A 21137-nucleotide genomic window follows, 5' to 3' on the forward strand; every position below is an offset into this window, starting at 1 on the left:
TTTTTTTTTTTTTTTGAGACAGTCTTGCTCTGTCGCCCAGGCATGCAGTGGTGCAATCTAGGCTCACTGCAACCTCCACCTCCCAGGTTCAAGCGATTCTCCTGCCTCAGCCTCCTGAGTAGCTGGGACTACAGGCATGGGCCACCACACCAGCTAATTTTTTTTTTTTTTTTTGAGACGGAGTCTCTCTGTCACCCAGCCTGGAGTGCAGTGGCCGGATCTCAGCTCACTGCAAGCTCTGCCTCCCGGGTTCACGCCATTCTCCTGCCTCAGCCTCCCGAGTAGCTGGGACTACAGGCGCCCGCCACCTCGCCCGGCTAGTTTTTTGTATTTTTTAGTAGAGACAGGGTTTCACCGTGTTAGCCAGGATGGTCTCGTGATCCACCCGTCTCGGCCTCCCAAAGTGCTGGGATTACAAGCTTGAGCCACCGCACACGGCCAGTTTTTTTTTTTTTTTGAAACAGAGTTTTGCTTTTGTTGCCCAGGCTGGAGTGCAATGGTGCAATCTCAGCCCTCTGCAACCTCCACTTCCTGGGTTCAAGTGATTCTCCTGCCTCAGCCTCCCGAGTAGCTGGGATCACAGGCATATGCCACCACACTCGGCTAATTTTGTATTTTTAGTAGAGACGGGGTTTCACCATGTTGGCCAGGCTGGTCTTGAACTCCTGACTTCAGGTGATTCACCCTCCTTGGCCTCCCAAAGTGCTGGGATTACAGGCATGAGCCACCGCACCCAGCCCAAAATTCTTAATAAATTTTGAATAAAGAGCCTTGCATTTTTATTTCGCACTAGACTCCACAAATTTCACAACTGGCCCTGCCTGCAGCTCTCCTCCTGCCAGGCCTGTGGGGGCCTCTGAATGTCCTGCATCCATGGGACATGTCCCCTCAGGCCCTAGAGGGGAGCTCTGCCCAGAGAGTGCCCCCACGGTGGACCCCTGCCTCTTGTTGGCCCCGTCCTGGATGCCTGGGATCAGCTCTTTGGGAGGAAGGAGGACAAAGGTGATCCATCGCCTTGACACCAGGGCTCGCTGGCTGTCAGCAAGGGTCCCATGGTGTCTAAGTCATAGTATAGGAAAGACAGCCCTGATGGCTCTAAGTATCCCGGACCCCTCCTGTCCCCCACCTGATTGTCAGGGATTCCAGAGGATGCTGGGCCTGGGCTGGTTCAGAGGTCCCTGGGCAGCCCCCACCTGGCCTCGGCCTCTGTGGCCCCCTTGTGTGAGGGCAAGGAAGAAGCTGCTCACGCCAACGGGGAAGCGGTGCATCTATTTTTAACTTCCTGTCTCCGTCGAGCTCCCTGGGGTCTGGACCCTTGGAGCCAGGGCTGGAGCATGATTGGGTTTCAGGCCCCACCTTCTGGCCTTGTTCCCCGGTAACCCGAGCAGGCGGAAGTGCAGCCACACTGTCCAGGCAGACAACCTGGCAGGAGGGCGGGGCTCTGCGTGGAGAGGGTGCCCACCTGCACCTGGACCCCCACCCTGGCACCTCGAAACCCGTTTCACTATAGACAGGGCTTTTTATTCCACAGTCAGATGGCTCACTTGGGGAAGTAACCTGGTGGGGAAATTTTATACTAAGATGTGAATGATTGACATAATAAGGCCATTTCCCAAGAGCTGGACCTGGGGGGTGGGAGGATAGAGAGATAAGAGGATAAACAGAGAGGATGAAGCAGGAGAGGGCCAGGCCCTGACACTGTCCCATTCTGCCCCAGTTGACAGGCATGGCTGCCCTTCCCCCTTTCCTGCCCCTCCTCAGCCAGGTCTCCCTCCCCCAGGCGGTCAGGCAGGTACTCCCTGAGCCAGGAGCCACTGGGGCATCCTCCTCAGCTTGGGAATTCCTCTGTTGGGATGGCTAAGGAGTGTGGGTGTGAAAACGAAATAACAGCCATGAATTTACAAGGAGGAGGCTGGAGAAAGAGGCGGCTCATATCCAGCCCTGCCTGTGATGCTGTCAAGCACACAGACTCTGGAGCCAGAGGCAAGTGATACAAGTTCTGTCTCCTGGACTGTACCAGGGGGCCTGACCTCAAAGGCTGTCAGGAGGAATGGGTCCATACAGGTAAAGCACCAAGAGCAGGCCAGGCGGGCGCAGTGGCTCACACCTGCAATCCCAGCATTTTGGGAGGCCAAGGCGGGTGGATCACTTGAGCTCAGGAATTCAAGACCAGCCTGGGCAACATGGTGAAACCCCATCTCCACCAAAAATATGAAAAATTAGCTGAGTGCAATGGTGCATGCCTGTGGTCACAGCTACTCGGGAGGCTGAGGCGAGAGGCTCACTTGAGCCCAGGAGGCGGAGGCTGCAGTGAGCCGAGATCACGCCACTGCATTCCAGCCTGGAAGACAGAGCAAGACCTCGTCTCAGTTAAAAAAAAAAACAAAAGCGCTGAGAGCAGAGCTTGAACTTGGCAAGTGCCGAGTGCATGCCTGTCATCATCACTGAGCGGCCAACACCGCCAGTCACCTGGGTAAATGGTTGGCTCATGTACTTGTTGCATGGAGTCTTCACCTGAAGCCTGTGCAGTCAGTCCTATAATTGCCCTGCCTGGAGGCTGGGGGCAGGTGCAGGACTTGAGCCCAGCCCTGTCTGCCTCCAGAGCCTGCACTTGCAACAGCCGAGTACCAAGGCCTCTGCCAACCACAACAGGCAGAAGGACTGCTGTAGCAACCTCACATGAGGGCTGGGGCTGGCGGGTTGCATGTGCCCATCTGGAAGCTTGTCTGGCATGCCAGGGGCTGTTTAATATTTACTGAGTCCTCCCAGACCTGGTGAAACATCCGGCCCCAGAGGCTCTCCCTGCCCCGGCTTCTGTGACACCTGGGCCAGGCATGCAGCCTGATTTGGCCATCTGGAGGCTGCACGCACATCACCTTTCCCGGGTGGGCGGGCCCTCAGAGTGGCCACTGTGCCTGTCCTGTTGAACCTCAGACAAGGAGCATGGGGCTCAGAGCTTTCCCAGGAGCAGGTGCATTCAGGTATGGCTGCAGCAGTGAGGGTATAAGGTCCCCAGGTGGACGGAAGCAGGGCTAGGCCAAGGGTGCACACCTGCTGGGGACTGGAGGTGGGAGCTGGGAGTGAGCGGGCTCCTGCAGCCCCACCTCCAAACTGCCTGCCCCACTGCCTGCTGCCTGCCTGCCGGGGTCTCTAACCTGTCAGAAACCCGCCTTTCCCCGAGGCTACAGCCCTGACCATCTCTGCCGGCCTTGAGATGGCAACCTTGCGGAGGGCCTGGTTCAAAAGGTGGGTGATGGGGCCTCAGGGAGGGCAAGGGGAAGAGGGAGCACAGCCCCTCTGGGCTTTGGAAAGCATCAATTAACATTAAATATATACAAATGGCCGGGTGCGGTGGCTAATGCCTGCAATCCCAGTACTTTGGGAGGCCAAGGCGGGCAGATCACCTGAGGTCAGGAGTTCGAGACCAGCCTGGCCAACAAGGTGAAACTTCGTCTCTACTTAAAAAAAAACAAAAATTACTGGGCGTGGTAGCAGATTCCTCTAATCCCAGCTACTGGGGAGGCTGAGGCAGGAGAATCGCTTGAACCTGGGAGGCGGAGGTTGCAGTGAGCAGAGATCATGCCACTGCACTCCAGCCTGTTGACAGAGCGAAATTTCGTCTCAAAAAAAAAAAAAAAAAATATATATATATATATAAAAAATAATACCTGTCTCCTAGGGTGGTTGTGGAAGTCGAGATATTTCTATAAAGCCCTTAGCGAGCTCCTGGCGGCTGCAGTTGCCCCAGTTACTTAAGCTCATGTGTTCTCACTAAGCTCCCGGGGCCCTTGGGCTTATGGTATCAGCTGTTCAGCGGCCCAGTAGCCCTGGCCTGAGCTTAGTTTCTCTGCTCTACAGACATTACTTGTCATTGTAAAGGTGTTGGAAGCTGGACTTTCTCTGGGAGCTGCCCTTCTGCTCCTCTCACACATCCTGGGTCTCCAAAGCTAGAGAGGCCCTGGGTCCAGGCCCTCTGCAGACTCCCACTTCTGCTTGGGTCAAACCTTGCTCCTTGCTGTCCACTCCCAGAGCACAACAGGTGCCCCTCTCCACCCTTGCTCCCTCTGTCCCCAGCTGGGAACACCCAGGGGTGCACTCGCTGTCCCACTCTGCCTGCAGGGGCCAGGATCTCTGTTCTCCAATCCTCTTGGGATGCTATATTTTCCTCCATTCAGCTGAGCTTAATATTTACGAAGTACCTAATATTTTCTTCTTTTTTCTTTTTTTTTTTTTAGGCGGAGTTTCGCTCTTGCTGCCCAGGCTGGAGTGCGGTGGCATGATCTCGGCTCACTGCAACCTCTGCCTCCCAGGTCCAAGCGATTCTTCTGCCTCAGCCTCCCGAGTAGCTGGGATTACAGGTAGAGACATGGTGAAACCCCGTCTCTACTAAAAATACAAAAATTATCCAGGTGTGGTGGTGCATGCCTGTAATCTCAGCTACTTGGGAGGCTGAGGCAGGAGAATCGCTTGAACCCGAGAGGTGGAGGTTGCAGTGAGCCAAGATTGCACTATTGCACTCTAGGCTGGGTGACAGCGACACTCCGTCTCAAAAAAAAAAAAAAAAAAAGAACTGATGCCAAAGTTAGTTCTAAGAGTCATTTCTGCCCTGTCTCTTTTGTGAGAATGTGGTCATTAAGTGATACCTGGTGCCAGGGCACCTGGCCGATGGCTTTAGAGGGCTAAGAGCGGACTTCAACACATCTGTTGGTGAGCAAAGGCTTCATCAACCAGCCTGGTCCTCAAGCCTCATGGATAAGTTATGGGATCCTGAGAACGGGCTTAGATGCCAGGGAAACCAGCTCTGTGCTGTGATGAGGGTGCCCTGGCCTTGTACTCCTGTAATCAGTCTTGAGATGCTGCTACATCGCTAAAGGTTGGGGGACCCAGCCGTCACCACTGAAAGGCAGTTTTTAGGATCATCCAGTCCACACTCCCAACTCCAGCTGGCTTAAGCTAAAAAAGAGTCAGTTGGCTCATGTACCTGCAAAGCCCATGGGCAGGTTCAGCTTTAGACATAGCTGGATCCAGGAACTTACTGTCATAGAGATTTAGCCTGACTCTGTTTGTTCCTCTGTGTTGGCTCCAGTTTCCCTACATGGTGGCAAATGGAGGAGGCTAGAAGTCCCGGGTGTATGTTCCCCAGGTTAGCAATGCCAGGGGAAAAAACCTTTCTCCCTTCTGTGAATTCTGAACTCCTGGCTGGCTACTGGCCAGGTTTGATCCCCATATTTCTTGGCCTAGGGGAGCAGAATATGTTGACTAGCGCAGGCCTGGGATGTGGATTTGTGGAAGAATGCTCGTGTGCACGTGTGCATGTGCAATGTGTGTGTGCATGTTGATTGGTCAGGCTACCTTTCCCCCAAACCACAAGTATAAAAAGCAAAGCTGGGGAGGTTCCCCAGAGGAAAATTGAGGTGCTACTACTAGAGGGAAGTGATGGAAGCTGGGCAGGTAAAGCCAACAGATGCCTCCCTGTGGGTAAAACACAGGACTATGACTTGGCCTCCTACACGGCTTTGTCTGCACAGGCAGAGCATGCTGATCAGAGAGCATTGGCATTTGGGCTGCTTGATTGTATTTCTTGCTGTAAGTTCATTTCTGATATCAGACTTTTATTACTTTTTTTTTTTTTTTTATTGTCAAGCTGTTCTTTATTTCTGGGAGAGGGCAGGGGATGGGACTCAGTCTTTCCTGGCAGTGGCTTTCCTCATGGCAGCCAGAACATTGCTCAGCTCCTTCCGCTTCCTCTTGGTACAGATGTGCATCCCCACCCTTTCCTTGATGAACTTGAGGGTCCGTTTGTCCTTGGAGACCTTCAGTAACTCCATGGCGCCCCGCTAGTATGGGGCAAAGCCACACAGCTCTCAGATCATGTCCCACACAAACTCAGTGTATTTGGTCAGACGCCTGCTGTGGCGGCTGTGCCTGGGCTTGCTCACGCTCTTGGTCACCTTGTGGTCCTTGTTGAGGCCTATGGCTATAGGATAGTGCAGAGCCAAGGCTGCTGCTCTCCAGTGGCAGCCATGGCAGAAGGGCTTTATTACTCTTAATCCTCAAATCCAGGCTCCTTATTTTTATTTTTATTTTTATTTATTTATTTTTTAAGATGGAGTCTCACTCTGTCATCCAGGTTGGAGTACAGTGGTGCAATCTCGGCTCACTGAAACCTCCCGCCTCCCAGGTTCAAGCGATTCTTGTGCCTCAGCCTCTGGAGTAAGTGGGATTACAGGCATGTACCACCACACCTGGCTAATTTTTATATTTTTAGTAGAGACAGGGTTTCGCCACGTTGGCCAGACTGGTCTTGAACCCCTGATCTCAGGTGATCCACCTGCCTCAGCTTCCCAAAGTGCTGGGATTACAAGCATGAGCCACCGTGCCCAGCCCCAGATCCTTATTATACAGATGAGAAAGCAGAGGCTCAGAGAGGCTCCATAACTTTCTGGAGACCACACTGCTTGGTGGTGATGGGGGTGGGACTGAGCCGGGTCTCCTGACTCCCTGTGGCTCTGGTCACTATTTCCAAAGTGCCTGCCCCTGGAGAGGGCTTTGTCAGGACCGGGCTCTGATTTCTCTTCCTCTCCACCCCTTCTCACAGAAAGTCCATCAACAGGAACTCCGTGAGATCGCGAATGCCTGCAAAATCCTCCAAGTTGTACGGCACGCTGCGAAAGGGGTCGGTCTGTGCAGACCCCAAGCCCCAGCAGGTGAAGAAGATCTTCGAAGCATTGAAAAGAGGCCTCAAGTAAGGCTGGGCTGTGTGCTGCTTCTAAGAAGTGCATTCTTCTACCTCGCCTCCTCTCTGTCTCTTCCTGGGGAAGCGTGGGTGGGTCTTGTCTACAAGAGGTGACAGGTTAAGTTCCTGGTCATTCGTTTAGTCAACAAGTATGTCACGGTGCAGCCATGTGCTCAGCCCGGTTCTTGGGCACTGGAAACCTGGCAGTGACTAAGGCAGGAGGATTCTGGTCTTGTGGAGCATGCAGTGCAGAGGAGCAGATTTGATGCTATCAATCAAGAAGCAATGCAATCAGTCATGCAGTCCATCATGGAACTTCCACCTGTGCTGAGTGCAGTGGAGAAGGGTAACAGAGAGACGGTATGTCGAGGGCCTCAGCAGACAGGATGATCCTGGCAGTCACCGAGGAGGTAATGACAGTGTCTGACACACAAACGGTCTGAAAAGGCGCCACCATGCTCACCTCTGGGGGACAAGCGTTGTAGGCAGAGGCAACAGCACGGGCAAAGGCCCCGCAGTGGGAGCCTGAACTGTGAGCTCACACACACAGGAGGTCAGGGCAGTGGGTGTCTGAGTGAAGGACAGACTTGCTCAGAGACTGACTGATGAGCTGGGCTGAGGCCCGCACAGGAAGAATGAGTCACTCCACAAATTTTTTTTTGAGATGGAGTTTTGCTCTGTTGTCCAGGCTCAAGTGCAATGGTGCAATCTCAGCTCACGGCAGCCTCTGCCCCTGGGGATCAAACAGTTCTCCTGCCTCAGCCTCCCGACTAGCTGGGAGTATAGGTGCACACCACCACACCAGGCTAATATATATATATATATATTTTTTTTTTTTTTTTTCCTTTTTTTTTGAGATGGAGTTTCACTCTTATTGTCACGGATGGAGTGCAATGGTATGATCTTGGTTCACTGCAACCTCTGTCTCTCGGGTTCAAGCGTGAGCCACCATACCTGGCCTAGGCTCCTTATTTTACAGATGAGAAAGCAGAGGCCGAGAGTAGCTCCTGCCTCAGCCTACCGAGTAGCTGGATTACAGGCGCCTGCCACCATGCCTGGCTAATTTTTTGTATTTTTAGTAGAGATAGGATTTCACCATGTTGGCTAGGCTGGTCTCAAACTCCTGACCTCAGGTGATCCGTTCGTCTCAGCCTCCCAGAATGCTGGGATTACAGGCGTGAGCCACCGTGCCCAGCCAATATTTTGTATTTTTAGTAGAGACGGAGTTTCGCCATGTTGGCCAGGCTGGTCTTGAACTCCTGACTCAAGTGATCTGCCTGCCTTGGCCTCCCAAAGTGCTGGGATTACAGACGTAAGCCACCATGCTCAGCCCACAAATATTTATTGAGGCTTACAGAGTGCCAGGCCAGGGGACAGAAGTAAACTAAACACACAAAATCCCTACCCACTGCAGAGCTGACTCCTAGTGGGGAAGAGACAGACAATACACAATGCAGAAAAGAAAAGGACAGAGAATATCAGATGGTGTTAAGGGCCACAGAGGAAAACAGGCCTGGGTAAGAAGGCAGAGGCAGGGAGGGTTCATTTTAAATTGGGCAATTGGAAGGGAAGGCGTTGCTGAGAAGGTGACATTGGAGCACACGCCTGAAGGGGTGGAGTGAGCCATGCGGATAATGGGAAAAGAACATTCCAGGCCAGGCTAGCCACATACACAAAGCCCCTGGGGCGCAGCAAGGAGGCCAGCGTGGTTAGAGCCAAAGGAAAGAGGATGAGGTCACCGGGCAATGGGGACCAGATGACAGGGGGCCTTGTGGGCCAAAAAGTGGTTTCCCGGAGTGATTTTCCCCAGATACAGTGGTACTTAGACCCTAAATTCTCTCCTACCTACATCTTTGTTTTTTTTTTTTGAGACAGAGTCTCACTCTGTCACCCAGACTGGAGTGCGGTGGCATGATCTCAGCTCACCGCAACCTCCGCCTCCTGGGTTCAAGCTATTCTCCTGCCTCAGTCTTCCAAGGAGCTGGGACTACAGGCATCTGCCAACACACCTGGCTAATTTTTTTTTTGTATTTTTAGTAGAATGGGGTTTCACCATATTGGCCAGGATGGTCTTGAACTCCTGACCTTGTGATCCACCTGCCTCAGCTTCCCAAAGTGCTGGGATTACAGGCTTGAGCCACCACGCCCAGTCCCTACATCTCTTATTTATAGATGGGGCACCTGAAAGAGGAACCAGAGTCAATTAAAAGTTGAAACCAGGCCGGGCGCCGTGGGCCTGTAATCCTAGCACTTTGGGAGGCGAAGGCAGGCAGATCACAAGTTCAGGAGTTTGAGACCAGCATGGCCAACACAGTAAAACCCCGTCTCTACTAAAAATACAAAATTAGCCGGGCATGATGGGGCATGTCAGTCATCCCAGCTACTCAGGAGGCTGAGGCAGGAGAATCACTTGAACCCGGGAGGTGGGAGTTGTGGTGAGCCAAGATCACACCATTGCACTCCAGCCTAGGCGACAGAGCAAGACTCAAAAAATAAAAAAAGTGAAACCACCTTAGAATGAAATGGTTTTCAAAATATACATCCTTGTTCGGGCACAGTGGTGGCCACCCTGTAATCCCAGGACTTTGGGAGGCTGAGGCAGGCGGATTCCTTGAGCCTAGGAGTTTGAGACCAGCATGGCAATATGGCAAAACCCTGTAGAGGTGGAGGTTGCAGCGAGCTGGGATTGTGCAGAGTTGGAGCTAGGATGTGCATGGAGGGTACAGCCTGTTTCTGAAGGGCAGATTCTGTGTCCTTTAAGGACCACATGTTTGAGACTTGTCTGGGGCCAAGGCAGCCCCTTCTTCTCAGAGAGCTCAACACTTCAGTGAGTAGCAGCCTGGCAGAAGCTCTCTTTTCCACATTTGAGGTGGTGTCAGTAGAGCCCAGAGAGGGTGAGTGACCTTCGTAGGGTGACTCAGCAAATCCAGCAAGATGGGACTCCCTGCCCTGGCCCCCCACATATCTAGACCCCTCCTTTTTTTTTTTTTTTTTTTTTTTGGAACGGAGTCGCTCTGTTGCCTGGGTGGGGTGCAGTGGCGCCATCTTGACTCACTGCAACCTTCGCCTCCTGGGTTCAATCAGTTTTCCTGCCTCAGCCTCCTGAGTAGCTGGGACTACAGGTGTGTGCCACCACACCCAGCTAATTTTTTTGTATTTTTAGTAGAGATGGGGTTTCACCGTGTTAGCCAGGATGATCTCGATCTCCTGACTTTGTGATCGCCCACCTCAGCCTCCCAAAGTGCTGGGATTACAGGCGTGAGCCACCGCGCCTGGTCTAGACCCTTGACCTTGAGGGAGGTGTGCCATGATGGCCTCCCCATGAGCTGGGCCCCAGCTTGGGAGGGGGTGAAGATTTTGGGCTCTGAAGGCCACTGTGTGGTTTCAGACCTGGGTCAGCCTCTTGTCTGCTGTGTGACCAGGGCTGGGGTACTTGCTGCCTTCGAGGGTTGGTTTGTCTGTCTTTAAAATACATATACTAGGCTGGGCGCAGTAGTTCATGCCAGTAATCTCAGCCCTTTTGGAAGCCAAGGCAGACGGATCATCTGAAGTCAAGGAGTTCGAGACCAGCCTGGCCAACATGGTGAAACCCCGTCTCTACTAAAAATACAAAAATCAGCCAGGTGTGGTGGCACACACCCATAGTCCCAGCTGCTCAAGAGACTGAGATACAAGAATCACTTGAACCCAGGAGGTAGAAGTTGTAGTGAGCTGTGATCACACCACTGCACTCCAGCCTGGGCAAGAGAGGGAGACCTTGTCTCAAATAAACCAACCAAAAAAAAAATAAATAAATAAAATGCACATAATAACAGTAGGACCTACTTGTGGGCCTGGTGGGGGAATTAACTAGGAACTTCCCCATAACCAATTTTGCACGGTGCTGGGCACACAGCCCCCAGTGTGAGGGGGCTGGGCTTCCTACCTGCTTCTGAGCCCCGCTGAGCCCCGTGTCTGCTCTCCACACGGGGACACTGTCCATTTGGCCTGTTTCCTTTCCCTTTCTTGTTCCTCTTCCATTTGAAACTCTTCCTCGCTCTCCTTGCAGGGAGTATCTGTGTGTGCAGCAGGCTGAGCTGGACCACCTGTCTGGACGCCACAAGGACACCAGGAGGAATTCCAGGCTGGTGAGACCCCTCCCTGCCTGCTTCCCACCCAGATAGCCTCGGCCAGGAGTAAAAGATGAACCTGCGTTCCCCCTAGCCTATGTCACGGTGTGACTCTGTCTCAGAACTAGAGGTTTACGGAATAGCCTCTTTATGTTGTGCTGAGTTAACTTCACTTTGGCACATAGAGCAGTTCACACGTTTTAGGCCCACGTCACACTCTCTCTCGGTTCTAGAAGTAACGCTAAGGTGGGCAGAGTATAGAGGTGCATTTCTTTTAGGTCGTCCTACTTTATAGACCTTGGCCATCAGGTGACCTGGACTTGAGATGGCTTCTGTAATGCCAGGAAAGTGGGTCAGGTGTCACATCTCGGGTATGTCACAGTGGCCCCTGCCGCTGTCCTTGATGAAGCCTGCGTGTTCCTTCAGTGTGCAGCTGACAGGCAGCATTTCCTGCCATCATCAGGGGAGCGTCTTTTTTTTTTTTTTGAGACAGGATTTCCCTTTGTTGCCCAGGCTGGAGTCCAGTGGCCCAATCCCGGCTCACTGCAACCTCCACCTCCTGGGCTCCAGCGTTCCTTTTACCTCAGCCTCCCAAGTAACTGAGACTACAGGCGTGCACCACCATGCCCAGCTAATTTTTAACATGTTTTTTTAGATACAGGGTCTCATCATGTTGCCTAGGCTGGTCTTGAACTCCTGGGCTCCAGCAGTCCTCCCGTGTCCAGCCAAGGCAGTGTCTTTGAGGCTGGCCCTGGGCCCTGTGTTGCTCAAGGCTCACCTGCTCTGGTTTTTGCCTTTCTCTTAGCAGAGACAGACTTAGCAACACACATACACACACACACACACACTCACAAATAGCATACCTCATTAAAATTTTTTTTTTTTTTTTGAAACGGAGTCTCACTCTGTTGCCCAGGCTGGAGTGCAGTGGCACAGTATCAGCTCACTGCAACCTCTGCCTCCCAGGTTCAAGCAATTCTCCTGCCTCAGCCTCGTGAGTAGCTGGGATTACAGGCACCCACCACCACACCCAGCTGTTTTTTCACATTTTTAGTAGAGATAAGGTTTCACCACATTGGTCAGGCTGGTCTCAAACTCCTGACCTCAGGTGATTTGCCTGCCTCGGCCTCCCAAAGTGCTGGGATTACAGGCATGAGCCACTGTGCCGGCCTCCCCTTTTGGTTTTTCAGACAAATCACAAATTTGTTTAGGTATAAGTATATCCCATGGAATCTCTGGGACATACTTATGTGAAAATAATTGTTCCTTGTTTATTGGAAATTTTAATTTTAATTAGGTGTCCTGTATTTTATCTGGTGACATGGCTAGGATCCCACTGCTCAGGGACTTCATCCTTCCAGCGGGAGGATCTTCCTTTTATCTGGGAAGTCTCCGCTGCTGCCTTGCGAAAACCCCACATGTCCTTAATGAATTAGATTTGGAAACAAAAGCAAGGAGGCCTTGCTGCTGTGGGATTCTCCTCCCAGCCAGTGTTTCCCAGAATCCCTCCTCCAAAGCGCCAACGTGCAGAGCAGGCCACCAGCTTGACTGAGGGACTGGGAAATCGAGGAGGGGAGATGAGTTTTTCTACTAAAATAGCATCCAGCAGCTCAGCGCAGTGGCTCACGCCTGTAATCTCAGCACTTTGGGAGGCCAAGGCAGGTGGATCACTTGAGATCAGGAGTTTGAAGCCAGCCTGGCCAACATGATGAAATCCCATCTGTACTAAAAATACAAAAATTAGCCAGGCATGGTGGTGGGCAGCTATAGTCGCAGCTACTCGGGAGGCTGAGGCAGGAGAATAGCTTGAACCCAGGAGGTGGAGGATGCAGTGAGGTGAGATCACACCACTGCACACCAGCCTGGATGATAGAGCCAGACTCTGTTTCAATGAATGAATGAATGAATGAATGAAATAAGCAAGCCAACAAGCAGCTTTCTCTGTATCCTGGCTCCAGCAGAGAGGGCCTTGGAGTGGGCAGGGTGGGAGAGGTAAGGGTCCAGCCTCATGCGTGTGCCAGGCAGGGACTTGGGGAGGGAAAGGTCTGCCAAGCTTAGCATGCTTCACCCTTGGTGGACAGTTGGGCGGGTGACCAGCAGCAGATGGTGGGAGGAGGTGCTGCCAAGATCTCCTCCAGCTCCAGCACCTGCCCCTCTTCTCACACGGGTGCAGCGAGTCTCACCCCGTGGACTTCCTTTCCCATTCTTTCTGTTCTAGAAGTAACTCTAAAGTAGGCAAGAGTATAAATACATGTATGTTTTAGCTGCTCCCATGTCATAGATGGGCACACTGAGGCCAGGGCACAGTGACCGCACTGGAGCCACACAGCAAGATGCCTATGTTGGGTCCTGCTCCTGTGACACTGCTGGTTCTCATTTAAAACAGATACTGGTTTTCGAGACGTTGCTGGGTAGTCACTCTTCTTTTCAAAGGCTTGGGATCTTTCCTCTTTGTTTATTTCTTTTTTTTTTTTTTTTCGGAACGGAGTCTCACTCTGTCACCCAGCCTAGAGTGCAGTGTCAAGATCTCCGTTCACTGCAACCTCTGTCTCCCAGGCTCAAGTGATTCTCCTGCCTCAGCCTCCCGAGTAGCTAGGATTACAGGCACACACAATCATGCCAGGATAATTTTTGTATTTTTTATTTAGTAGAAAGGGGGTTTCACCGTGTGGGACAGACTGGTCTCGAACTCCTGACCTCAGGTGATCCACTCACCTCGGCCTCCCAAAATGCTAGGATTATAGGCATGAGCCACCGTGCCACTCCTATTTCTTTATTTCTTAAATGAAGTTTTAATTGTTTCTTAATTTTAAAAAGATTTTATTTATTTATTCATACATTCATTTATTTATTTATTTATTTATTTATTTATTATTTATTTTTTTATTTTTTTTTTTGAGACGGAGTCTCGCGCTGTCGCCCAGGCTGGAGTGCAGTGGCCGGATCTCAGCTCACTGCAAGCTCCGCCTCCCGGGTTCACGCCATTCTCCGGCCTCAGCCTCCCGAGTAGCTGGGACTACAGGCGCTGCCACCTCGCCCGGCTATTTTTTGTATTTCTTAGTAGAGACGGGGTTTCACCATGTTAGCCAGGATGGTCTCGATCTCCTGACCTCGTGATCCGCCCATCTCGGCCTCCCAAAGTGCTGGGATTACAGGCTTGAGCCACCGCGCCCGGCCCATTCATTTATTCTTAAAGAGATAAGGTCTTACTCTGTCACCCAGGCTGAAGTGCAGTGGTACGATCATAGCTCTCCATCACATTGAACTCCTGGGCTCAAGCAAACCTCCTACCTCAGCCTCTTGAGTAGCTGGGACTACAGGTGTGTGCCACCATGCCCAGCTAATTTTTACATTTTTTGTAGAGATGGGGTATTGCTATGTTGCCCAGCCTGGTCTTGAACTCCTGGGCTCAAGTGATCCTCCTGCCTTGGCCTCCCAAAGTGCTAGGATTACAGGTGTGAGCCACTTTACCTGGCTTAAATGGAATTTTTATTTCTTTATCGTATACGTACAATTTCACATAAATACATACATGGGACTTTTTGGGGTTGAATCCTTCTTTCTCTCTTGATTGATGCCCTCCTCCATTCGATCTTCTGTGTCCCACCCTGTTTAACCCTTGAGAACAATTTTGTATTGATCTTTCCATATTTTTCTCTCTGGTCACATAATCATGTAAATGTGTTTAGCAGTTGTGAGTTAATAATTGTCTTACAAAAATGAAATGTCAATTTACATACTCTCCTACAGCTTACTTTTTCTTCCTGGTGGATCTCCAACCTCATGGTAACCCCTCCAGGTTCAGACATAGTGACTGTAATCTCCACTGGCAATTAACAGCCAGTGAAAATTAGAGTCACTATATTTTAAAATTAGAGCCACTTAAAAAACAAGAGTTTTTTAAACATTTGTTTAAAAAAAAGTTTCTTGGCCACACTTGTTCATGTGCATATTGTCTGTGGCTGCTTTCCCGCTATGATGGCAGAGTTGCTTAGTTAGGACAGAACTTTGACCCTGATGAACTTAATCCCACAGGCAGGTACAGCACTTCACATGCCTTAGGCCCACTTCACATTCTCTTTCTTGGTTCTAGAAGTAACTCTAAGGTAGGCAAAGATGTGTATGTTTTAGATGGTCCTACTTTTTTTTTTTTTTTTTTGAGATTGAGTCTCGCTCTGTCGCCCAGGCTGGAGTACAGTGGCGCGATCTTGGATCACTGCAACCTCCACCTCTGAGGTTCAAGTGATTCTCCTGCCTCAAGTCTGGCAAGTAGCTGGGATTACAGGCATGCACCACCATGCCCAGCTAGTTTTTATATTTTTAGTAGAGATAGGGTTTCGCCATGTTGGCCAGGCTGGTCTCGAACACCTGACCTCAAGTGATCTGACCACCTCAGCCTCCCAAAGTGCTGGGATTACAGGCGTGAGTCACTGCGCCTGGCCAGGATGGTTCTAATTTATAGATCTTGGCATGGGGCGCCCTGGCCTGCCAAACCTGACATATTTACTATCTGGCCCTTTATAAACCTATGGAAAGGTTTGCCTGCCCTGATGATATTTGTCTTGGTCGCACCCTGGTCTCTGGAATGGATAGACTTAGGAATTCACCATTAAGGCTTGAACTTCTGTGCCATGTGCCCCTCCCGCTTCCATCCCCCTCACATTCTTTTGGTCATGGCTGAGGCCATCCCTTCAATCCCAATGGTTCCCATTTTGTCAAGGGCCTTCTGTGTCCTTTTTTCTCCCTATGAGGCAGGTGCTTCTCCTACCCTGCTTTACATAGCAGGAAATGGAGGCCCAGAGAGGTTGAATGACTTGCCTGGGACACACAGCTGGGAAATAGAAGAGCCAGACCTAGAACTGCCTCATCCAACGTGCATGTGTTTAATCAGTGCTGTCCTTGGCGTGGACAGCAGCCTGCCATTGGCAGAGGAAGGAGTGGGGGTGGCTGTAGACATGGCTTTCTGTCCTCTGACTCTGAGCTCAGGCAATGCCAGCATAAAGCCTCATAGGCCTTGGAGGAACATGTGGGACTCTGACAGCTTCTTCCGCCTTCCTTTCCTCCCCCACAGGCTTTCTATTACGACCTGGACAAGGTGAGTCTGCATATGGTGAGTGAGGTGAGCTGGGCCCTGCTGGATGAGAATGACTGTGCCTCATTGCATCCTCCTGGCTGCCCGATGGGCAGAATACCTGGGTTTCCTCCCCATTTTAGGAATGGGAAGGCTGAGGCTCTGCGATGAGCCTTCCTCAGGGATGGTGAGGGCCCGGCCCAGCACTAAACCCCATTCTCTGAGTTAGGACCTGCAGGAGGGTGGCAGGGGCAAGCAGGGCCGGCGGGTGGCCCGGGCGACTTTGCAAACATCTTCCCTTTTTCCGGGAGAAGCAAACGCGCTGTGTGGAAAGGCACATTCGGAAGATGGAGTTTCACATCAGCAAGGTCAGCCGGCTCGTGGGTGTTGCAGGGTGGGGCAGGGTAGTGCCAGCTTGCTGGGCCTCAGCTAGGTTAGCAGGAGCTGGGGAGGTGCCCTCGGAGCAGGGGTCAGGGCCTTGGGGTATGGGGCAGCTGCAGGAGGCTAAGGATAAGCAGGGGCCTTGGGACAGTTGAGGGACGGCAGGGGCTCAGCCCTGAGGTGGGAGTCGGGGGGCTCAGCCCCGAGGTGGGACTCTCTGAGGACAGCGTGGGCTCTTTCTTCAGTTTATGCAGAAAGACCTCATGCTCAGTCTTAGATGGCTGGGAAGGTTGAACCCTCCCAGCCCATTGTACAGATGGAAAAGCAGAGGTCCAGAGAGGAACATGGGTTGGCCCAAAGTCGCACAGCAGATCCTTAAGCTTTAGAGTCTGCAGTTTCATGATCTTGCTTTACTCCCCGCACTGCCCAGTGGGTGGCAGGCTATCACAAACTCACCTCCCGTTTCACTGTTGAAAAACCAGGCAGAGGAGGAGAAGGGACAGATTCCCTTGTCCCTTTCACTCATTTTTGCTGTGCACATTGTGTGCCAGTTGCTGCCAATAGCTGGGTATGCAGCAGGCGAGGCAGGAGTGGTGGGCGAGGCGGGGAGGCGGGTGAGGCGGGGTGGCGGGCGAGGCAGGGGTGGCGGGTGAGGCGGGGTGGCGGGTGAGGCAAGGGAGGCGGGTGAGGCAGGAGAGGCGAGTGAGGCAGGGGTGGCAGGTGAAGCAGGGGTGTCAGGAGAGGCGAGTGAGGCAGGGGTGGCAGGTGAGGCAGCGGTGGCAGGAGAGGCGAGTGAGGCAGGGGTGGCAGGTGAGGCAGGGGTGGCAGGTGAGGCAGGGGTGGCAGGAGAGGCGGGTGAGGCAGGGGTGGCAGGAGAGGCGGGTGAGGCAGGGGTGGCAGGTGAGGCAGGGGTGGCAGGAGAGGCGGGTGAGGCAGGGGTGGCGGGTGAGGCGGGTGAGGCAGGTGAGGCGGATGAGGCAGGGGTGGCGGGTGAGGCAGGTGAGGCGGGTGAAGCAGGGGTGGTGGGTGAGGCAGGGGTGGCGGGTGAGGCAGGTGAGGCGGGTGAAGCAGGTGAGGCAGGTGAGGCAGGTGAAGCGGGTGAAGCAGGTGAGGCGGGTGAGGCAGGTGAGGCAGGGGTGGCGGGTGAGGCAGGGGTGGCGGGTGAGGCAGGGGTGGCGGGTGAGGCAGGTGAGGTGGGTGAAGCGGGTGAGGCAGGTGAGGTAGGTGAGGCAGGTGAGGCGGGTGAAGCGGGTGAAGCAGGTGAGGCAGGTGAAGCGGGTGAGGCAGGTGAGGCGGGTGAAGCAGGTGAGGCAGGGGTGGCGGGGGAGGCGGGGGTGGCGGGGGAGGCGGGGGTGGCGGGGGAGGCGGGGGTGGCGGGGGAGGCGGGGGTGGCGGGGGAGGCGGGGGTGGCGGGGGAGGCGGGGGTGGCGGGGGAGGCGGGGGAGGCGGGTGAGGCAGGGGTGGCGGGTGAGGCAGGGGTGGCGGGTGAGGCAGGGGAGGCGGGTGAGGCAGGGGTGGTGGGTGAGGCAGGGGTGAAGCAGGTGAGGCGGGTGAAGCAGGTGAGGCAGGTAAGGTGGGTGAAGCAGGGGTGGTAGGGGTGGCGGGTGAGGCAGGGGTGGCGGGTGAGGCAGGGGTGGCAGGTGAGGCAGATGTGGTCCCTGCCTATGGGGGTTCACGTCCTACTGGGGCCAGGGGTGAGTGCTTTGAATGGGACTGGACAGGTAGTGACTGCCACCATGGGCTGGGCTAGTGGGGTACTTAGCTCAGGGAGGGCCTCTCCCAGAGGGGAGAAGTCGACAGGCAGGTGTGGGGCCGCCCCTCCGCGTGGGCAGCGCCACCAGCCCGTGTGCCCACCACAGGTGGACGAGCTGTACGAGGACTACTGCATCCAGTGCCGCCTGCGCGACGGTGCCTCCAGCATGCAGCAGGCCTTCGCCAGGTGCCCCCCGAGCCGTGCGGCCCGAGAGAGCCTGCAGGAGCTGGGCCGCAGCCTGCACGAGTGCGCCGAGGTGGGCTGGGCCAAGCTGGGCCGGGCAGCAGGGGCAGTGTAGAGCTGGGTCGGGCAGTGGGGACACCGAGAGCTGGGCCTCTGTCTGGCTGCAGGGATGGTTAGAGGCCCCCGTGGCCTAGCCCCAGGCAGCCTCCTGAGCCAACTCCGGGACTTTGCAGGACATGTGGCTCATCGAGGGGGCCCTGGAGGTTCACCTGGGCGAGTTCCACATCCGGATGAAAGGTAACAGGGCTGAGAGGGGTTGGGCGGAGGCCTTTCTGGAGGCCCTGAGACCTGCTGAGGGGCGCGGGAATTGGCTAGAATCCCAGGAGTCTGAACCCAGCCCTGGCTTTTGCATCCATGTGACATGTGACCTCTGGCAAGTCCCACCCCTCTCTGAGCCTGGTGTGAGGGCCCAGCACCCTCCTGCCCATTATCCATCATGATGGTTTTCCCCTCCCCCCATCCTCACCCCACTGAAACTGAAAACCTATACTCGGGGGACCCCCATCGAGGACGTGTGGTTCCAAGTCAGGGACAGTGGAAGGCAGAGGGGAGACTGGCCATGTCTGTGTTCCAGGCTTGGTGGGCTACGCACGCCTCTGTCCCGGAGACCACTATGAGGTACGGCCACCCTCCGGGGTCAATCCTCAGGGCTCCCCACCAGGTCTTTGGGGGACGGGAGCTGCTGGGAACCAGGGTTGCAGGTGGGGCTCTGTCTGGCAGGGAGGGCCCTGGGCGGGCAGCAACGGGATACCCATCTGGGCTGACGCGGCCCCTCTCGGGCTGGTTCACAGGTGCTCATGCGTCTGGGCCGCCAGCGCTGGAAGCTCAAGGGTCGGATCGAGTCAGATGACAGTCAGACCTGGGATGAAGAGGAGAAGGCCTTCGTTCCCACGCTGCATGAGAACCTGGACATCAAGGTGGGGATGGGGCCTGGGGGCGGGGCTGGGGTGCCTGGGTGCTCAGCTCAGACACCACCCTCCAGCCTCCACCCCTAGGTGATGGAGCTTCGGGGCCTGGGCTCGCTGGCTGTGGGCGCAGTGACGTGTGACATCGCCGACTTCTTCACGACACGGCCACAGGTCATCGTGGTGGACATCACAGAGCTGGGTACCATCAAGTTGCAGCTGGAGGTGCAGTGGAAGTGAGTCCCGCCCAGCCTGGGGACAGCGGAGGCCTGGCCGGCTGCCCCTGGTGGCCTGACCACACTCTAGCCCTGGGTTCCTGCACCAGCCTCCACCGAGGGTGTCCCTGCCCTCACGGGTCCTCATCTGTCCCTCACTCCTGCTCCTCAGTCAGGTCGAGGCCTGGACCTTCTCTGCAGCCCCTTCCTGCCTTTCCGGTTTTGCTTCCATTCTTGCTTCTGAACCCGACTATTAAAGCCTCAGGGAAGTTTGCGAGGGACACTATCCAGGGCCTCCACGCTTGGCTCCTTGAAGGAGGCTCACCTCTCCAGGGAGGCCCTCCTTGCTGCTCCCACCCCCTCATTCCTGGCCGACCCTGGCTGCCCCCCAGGCCCAGGGCTAAGTGGTCACCTGCGTCCCCTTCTCGGCTGCAGACCCATGAAGCCCATGTCCGTGAGATCATCCCCTGGAGCCCATGAGCGTGCCCATGAGCGTGCCCGTGAGCGTGGTGGGCTCCAGAGCTCTTTGTTCTAAGGAAGCCTTGCATTTCCAAGGCGTTCCCTTCCTCCTCCTTGGTACAGGGGCAGCAGGAGGGAGGGCTGAGGAGCCTCGTCTGCTCTGTGCTTGCTCTGGCCAGTCAGGGCTGGTCTCTCTCCTCTCTCCCTAGGCTGGGTGTCTGAGCTGGGGGTCACAGAGCTGCTGCCCTCTTCCCCCGTGAACTGGGTGAATTCTGGTGAGCGACCACCTGCACCCTCAGGGTCCTCACCTCTCTGGTAGGGCTGAGAATACCTCTTGCCCAGGGGCCCCTGAAGTGTACCGGGTGGTGGGCAGCTCAATGCCATCCAAGCCTAGGACCCAGGGCGCCTGTGGGTCTGCAGATACTCCAGGCAGAGAAGCGGGCACTTGCAGAGCCTCTGAGCTGTAGGACTTCTGGTCAGGCCAGGCCCAGGTGCCACGAGCCAGGCCTTTGTGCAGATAATTATGAGCAAGTTTCTTTGAGGCAGGAGGGTCTACGGGGACCTACCTGCTCCGAGTGCAGGGCTGGACACAGGCCAGGCTGAGCATCACTTGCCTCGGTGCTCCCATGCACTCACCTGGCTTCCCAGCCTTCCCTGTGCATGTTCCACATGGAGTTTCTTCTGTAAGGGCGCCCCTTTTACAGACGGGGGGTCTGAACTGAGTGTCCCCTGCTCATTGGCTGAGCTTCTTAAAGGGGCCTCTAACTGGGGGTGTCCAGTTGTTATTGGTGGAGGGTCTTGACAATGAATTGTCCAGGTCCTTGGCGTTTTGAACAAAGACTTGAACAAAATGTACAAAAGTAGCAGAGGAATGAAATGCAGGAATGAAGCAGCAGGGCTTTATTAAAGCAAGAAAGCAGGTTGGGCACGGTGGCTCACGCCTGTAATCCCAGCACTTTGGGAGGCCTAGGTGGGCAGATCACCCAAGGTCAGGAGTTTGAGACCAGCCTGGCCAACAAGGCGAAAGCCCGTCTCTACTAAAAACACAAAAATTATCCAGGTGTGGTGGTGCGGGCCTGTAGTTTCAGCTACTTGAGAGGCTGAGGCAGGAGAACTGCTTGAACCTGGGAGGCAGAGGCTGCAGTGAGCCAAGATGGCACCACTACACTCCAGCCTGGGCAATAGAGCAAGACTGTCTCAGAGAAAAAAAAAGAAAAAAGGCAAGAAAGCACTCTGCAGGGTGGGAGTGGGCCCAAGCATGTGGC

The 21137-nt window shown here is 54.3% G+C and overlaps 1 protein-coding gene and 1 pseudogene across 3 annotated transcripts in view; one reads left to right on the plus strand and one right to left on the minus strand.

The window, feature by feature from the left end:
- Positions 1–21137, plus strand: part of RIPOR3 (RIPOR family member 3) — a 102172-nt gene that overhangs the window by 60470 nt on the left and 20565 nt on the right. For all 3 annotated transcript variants that reach the window (XM_025400582.1, XM_025400581.1, XM_025400583.1), the window contains 9 exons: positions 6599–6745; positions 10785–10863; positions 15917–15940; positions 16231–16284; positions 18157–18306; positions 18467–18530; positions 18868–18911; positions 19085–19210; positions 19289–19434. In XM_025400582.1, coding sequence (XP_025256367.1) covers positions 6599–6745; positions 10785–10863; positions 15917–15940; positions 16231–16284; positions 18157–18306; positions 18467–18530; positions 18868–18911; positions 19085–19210; positions 19289–19434 — 834 coding nt within the window. The remainder of the gene's footprint in view (positions 1–6598; positions 6746–10784; positions 10864–15916; positions 15941–16230; positions 16285–18156; positions 18307–18466; positions 18531–18867; positions 18912–19084; positions 19211–19288; positions 19435–21137) is intronic.
- On the minus strand, positions 5682–6038 carry LOC112633134 (annotated as a pseudogene).

Source organism: Theropithecus gelada, chromosome 10 (assembly GCF_003255815.1).
Source record: "Theropithecus gelada isolate Dixy chromosome 10, Tgel_1.0, whole genome shotgun sequence".
Classification (NCBI taxonomy): Eukaryota; Metazoa; Chordata; class Mammalia; order Primates; family Cercopithecidae; genus Theropithecus; species Theropithecus gelada.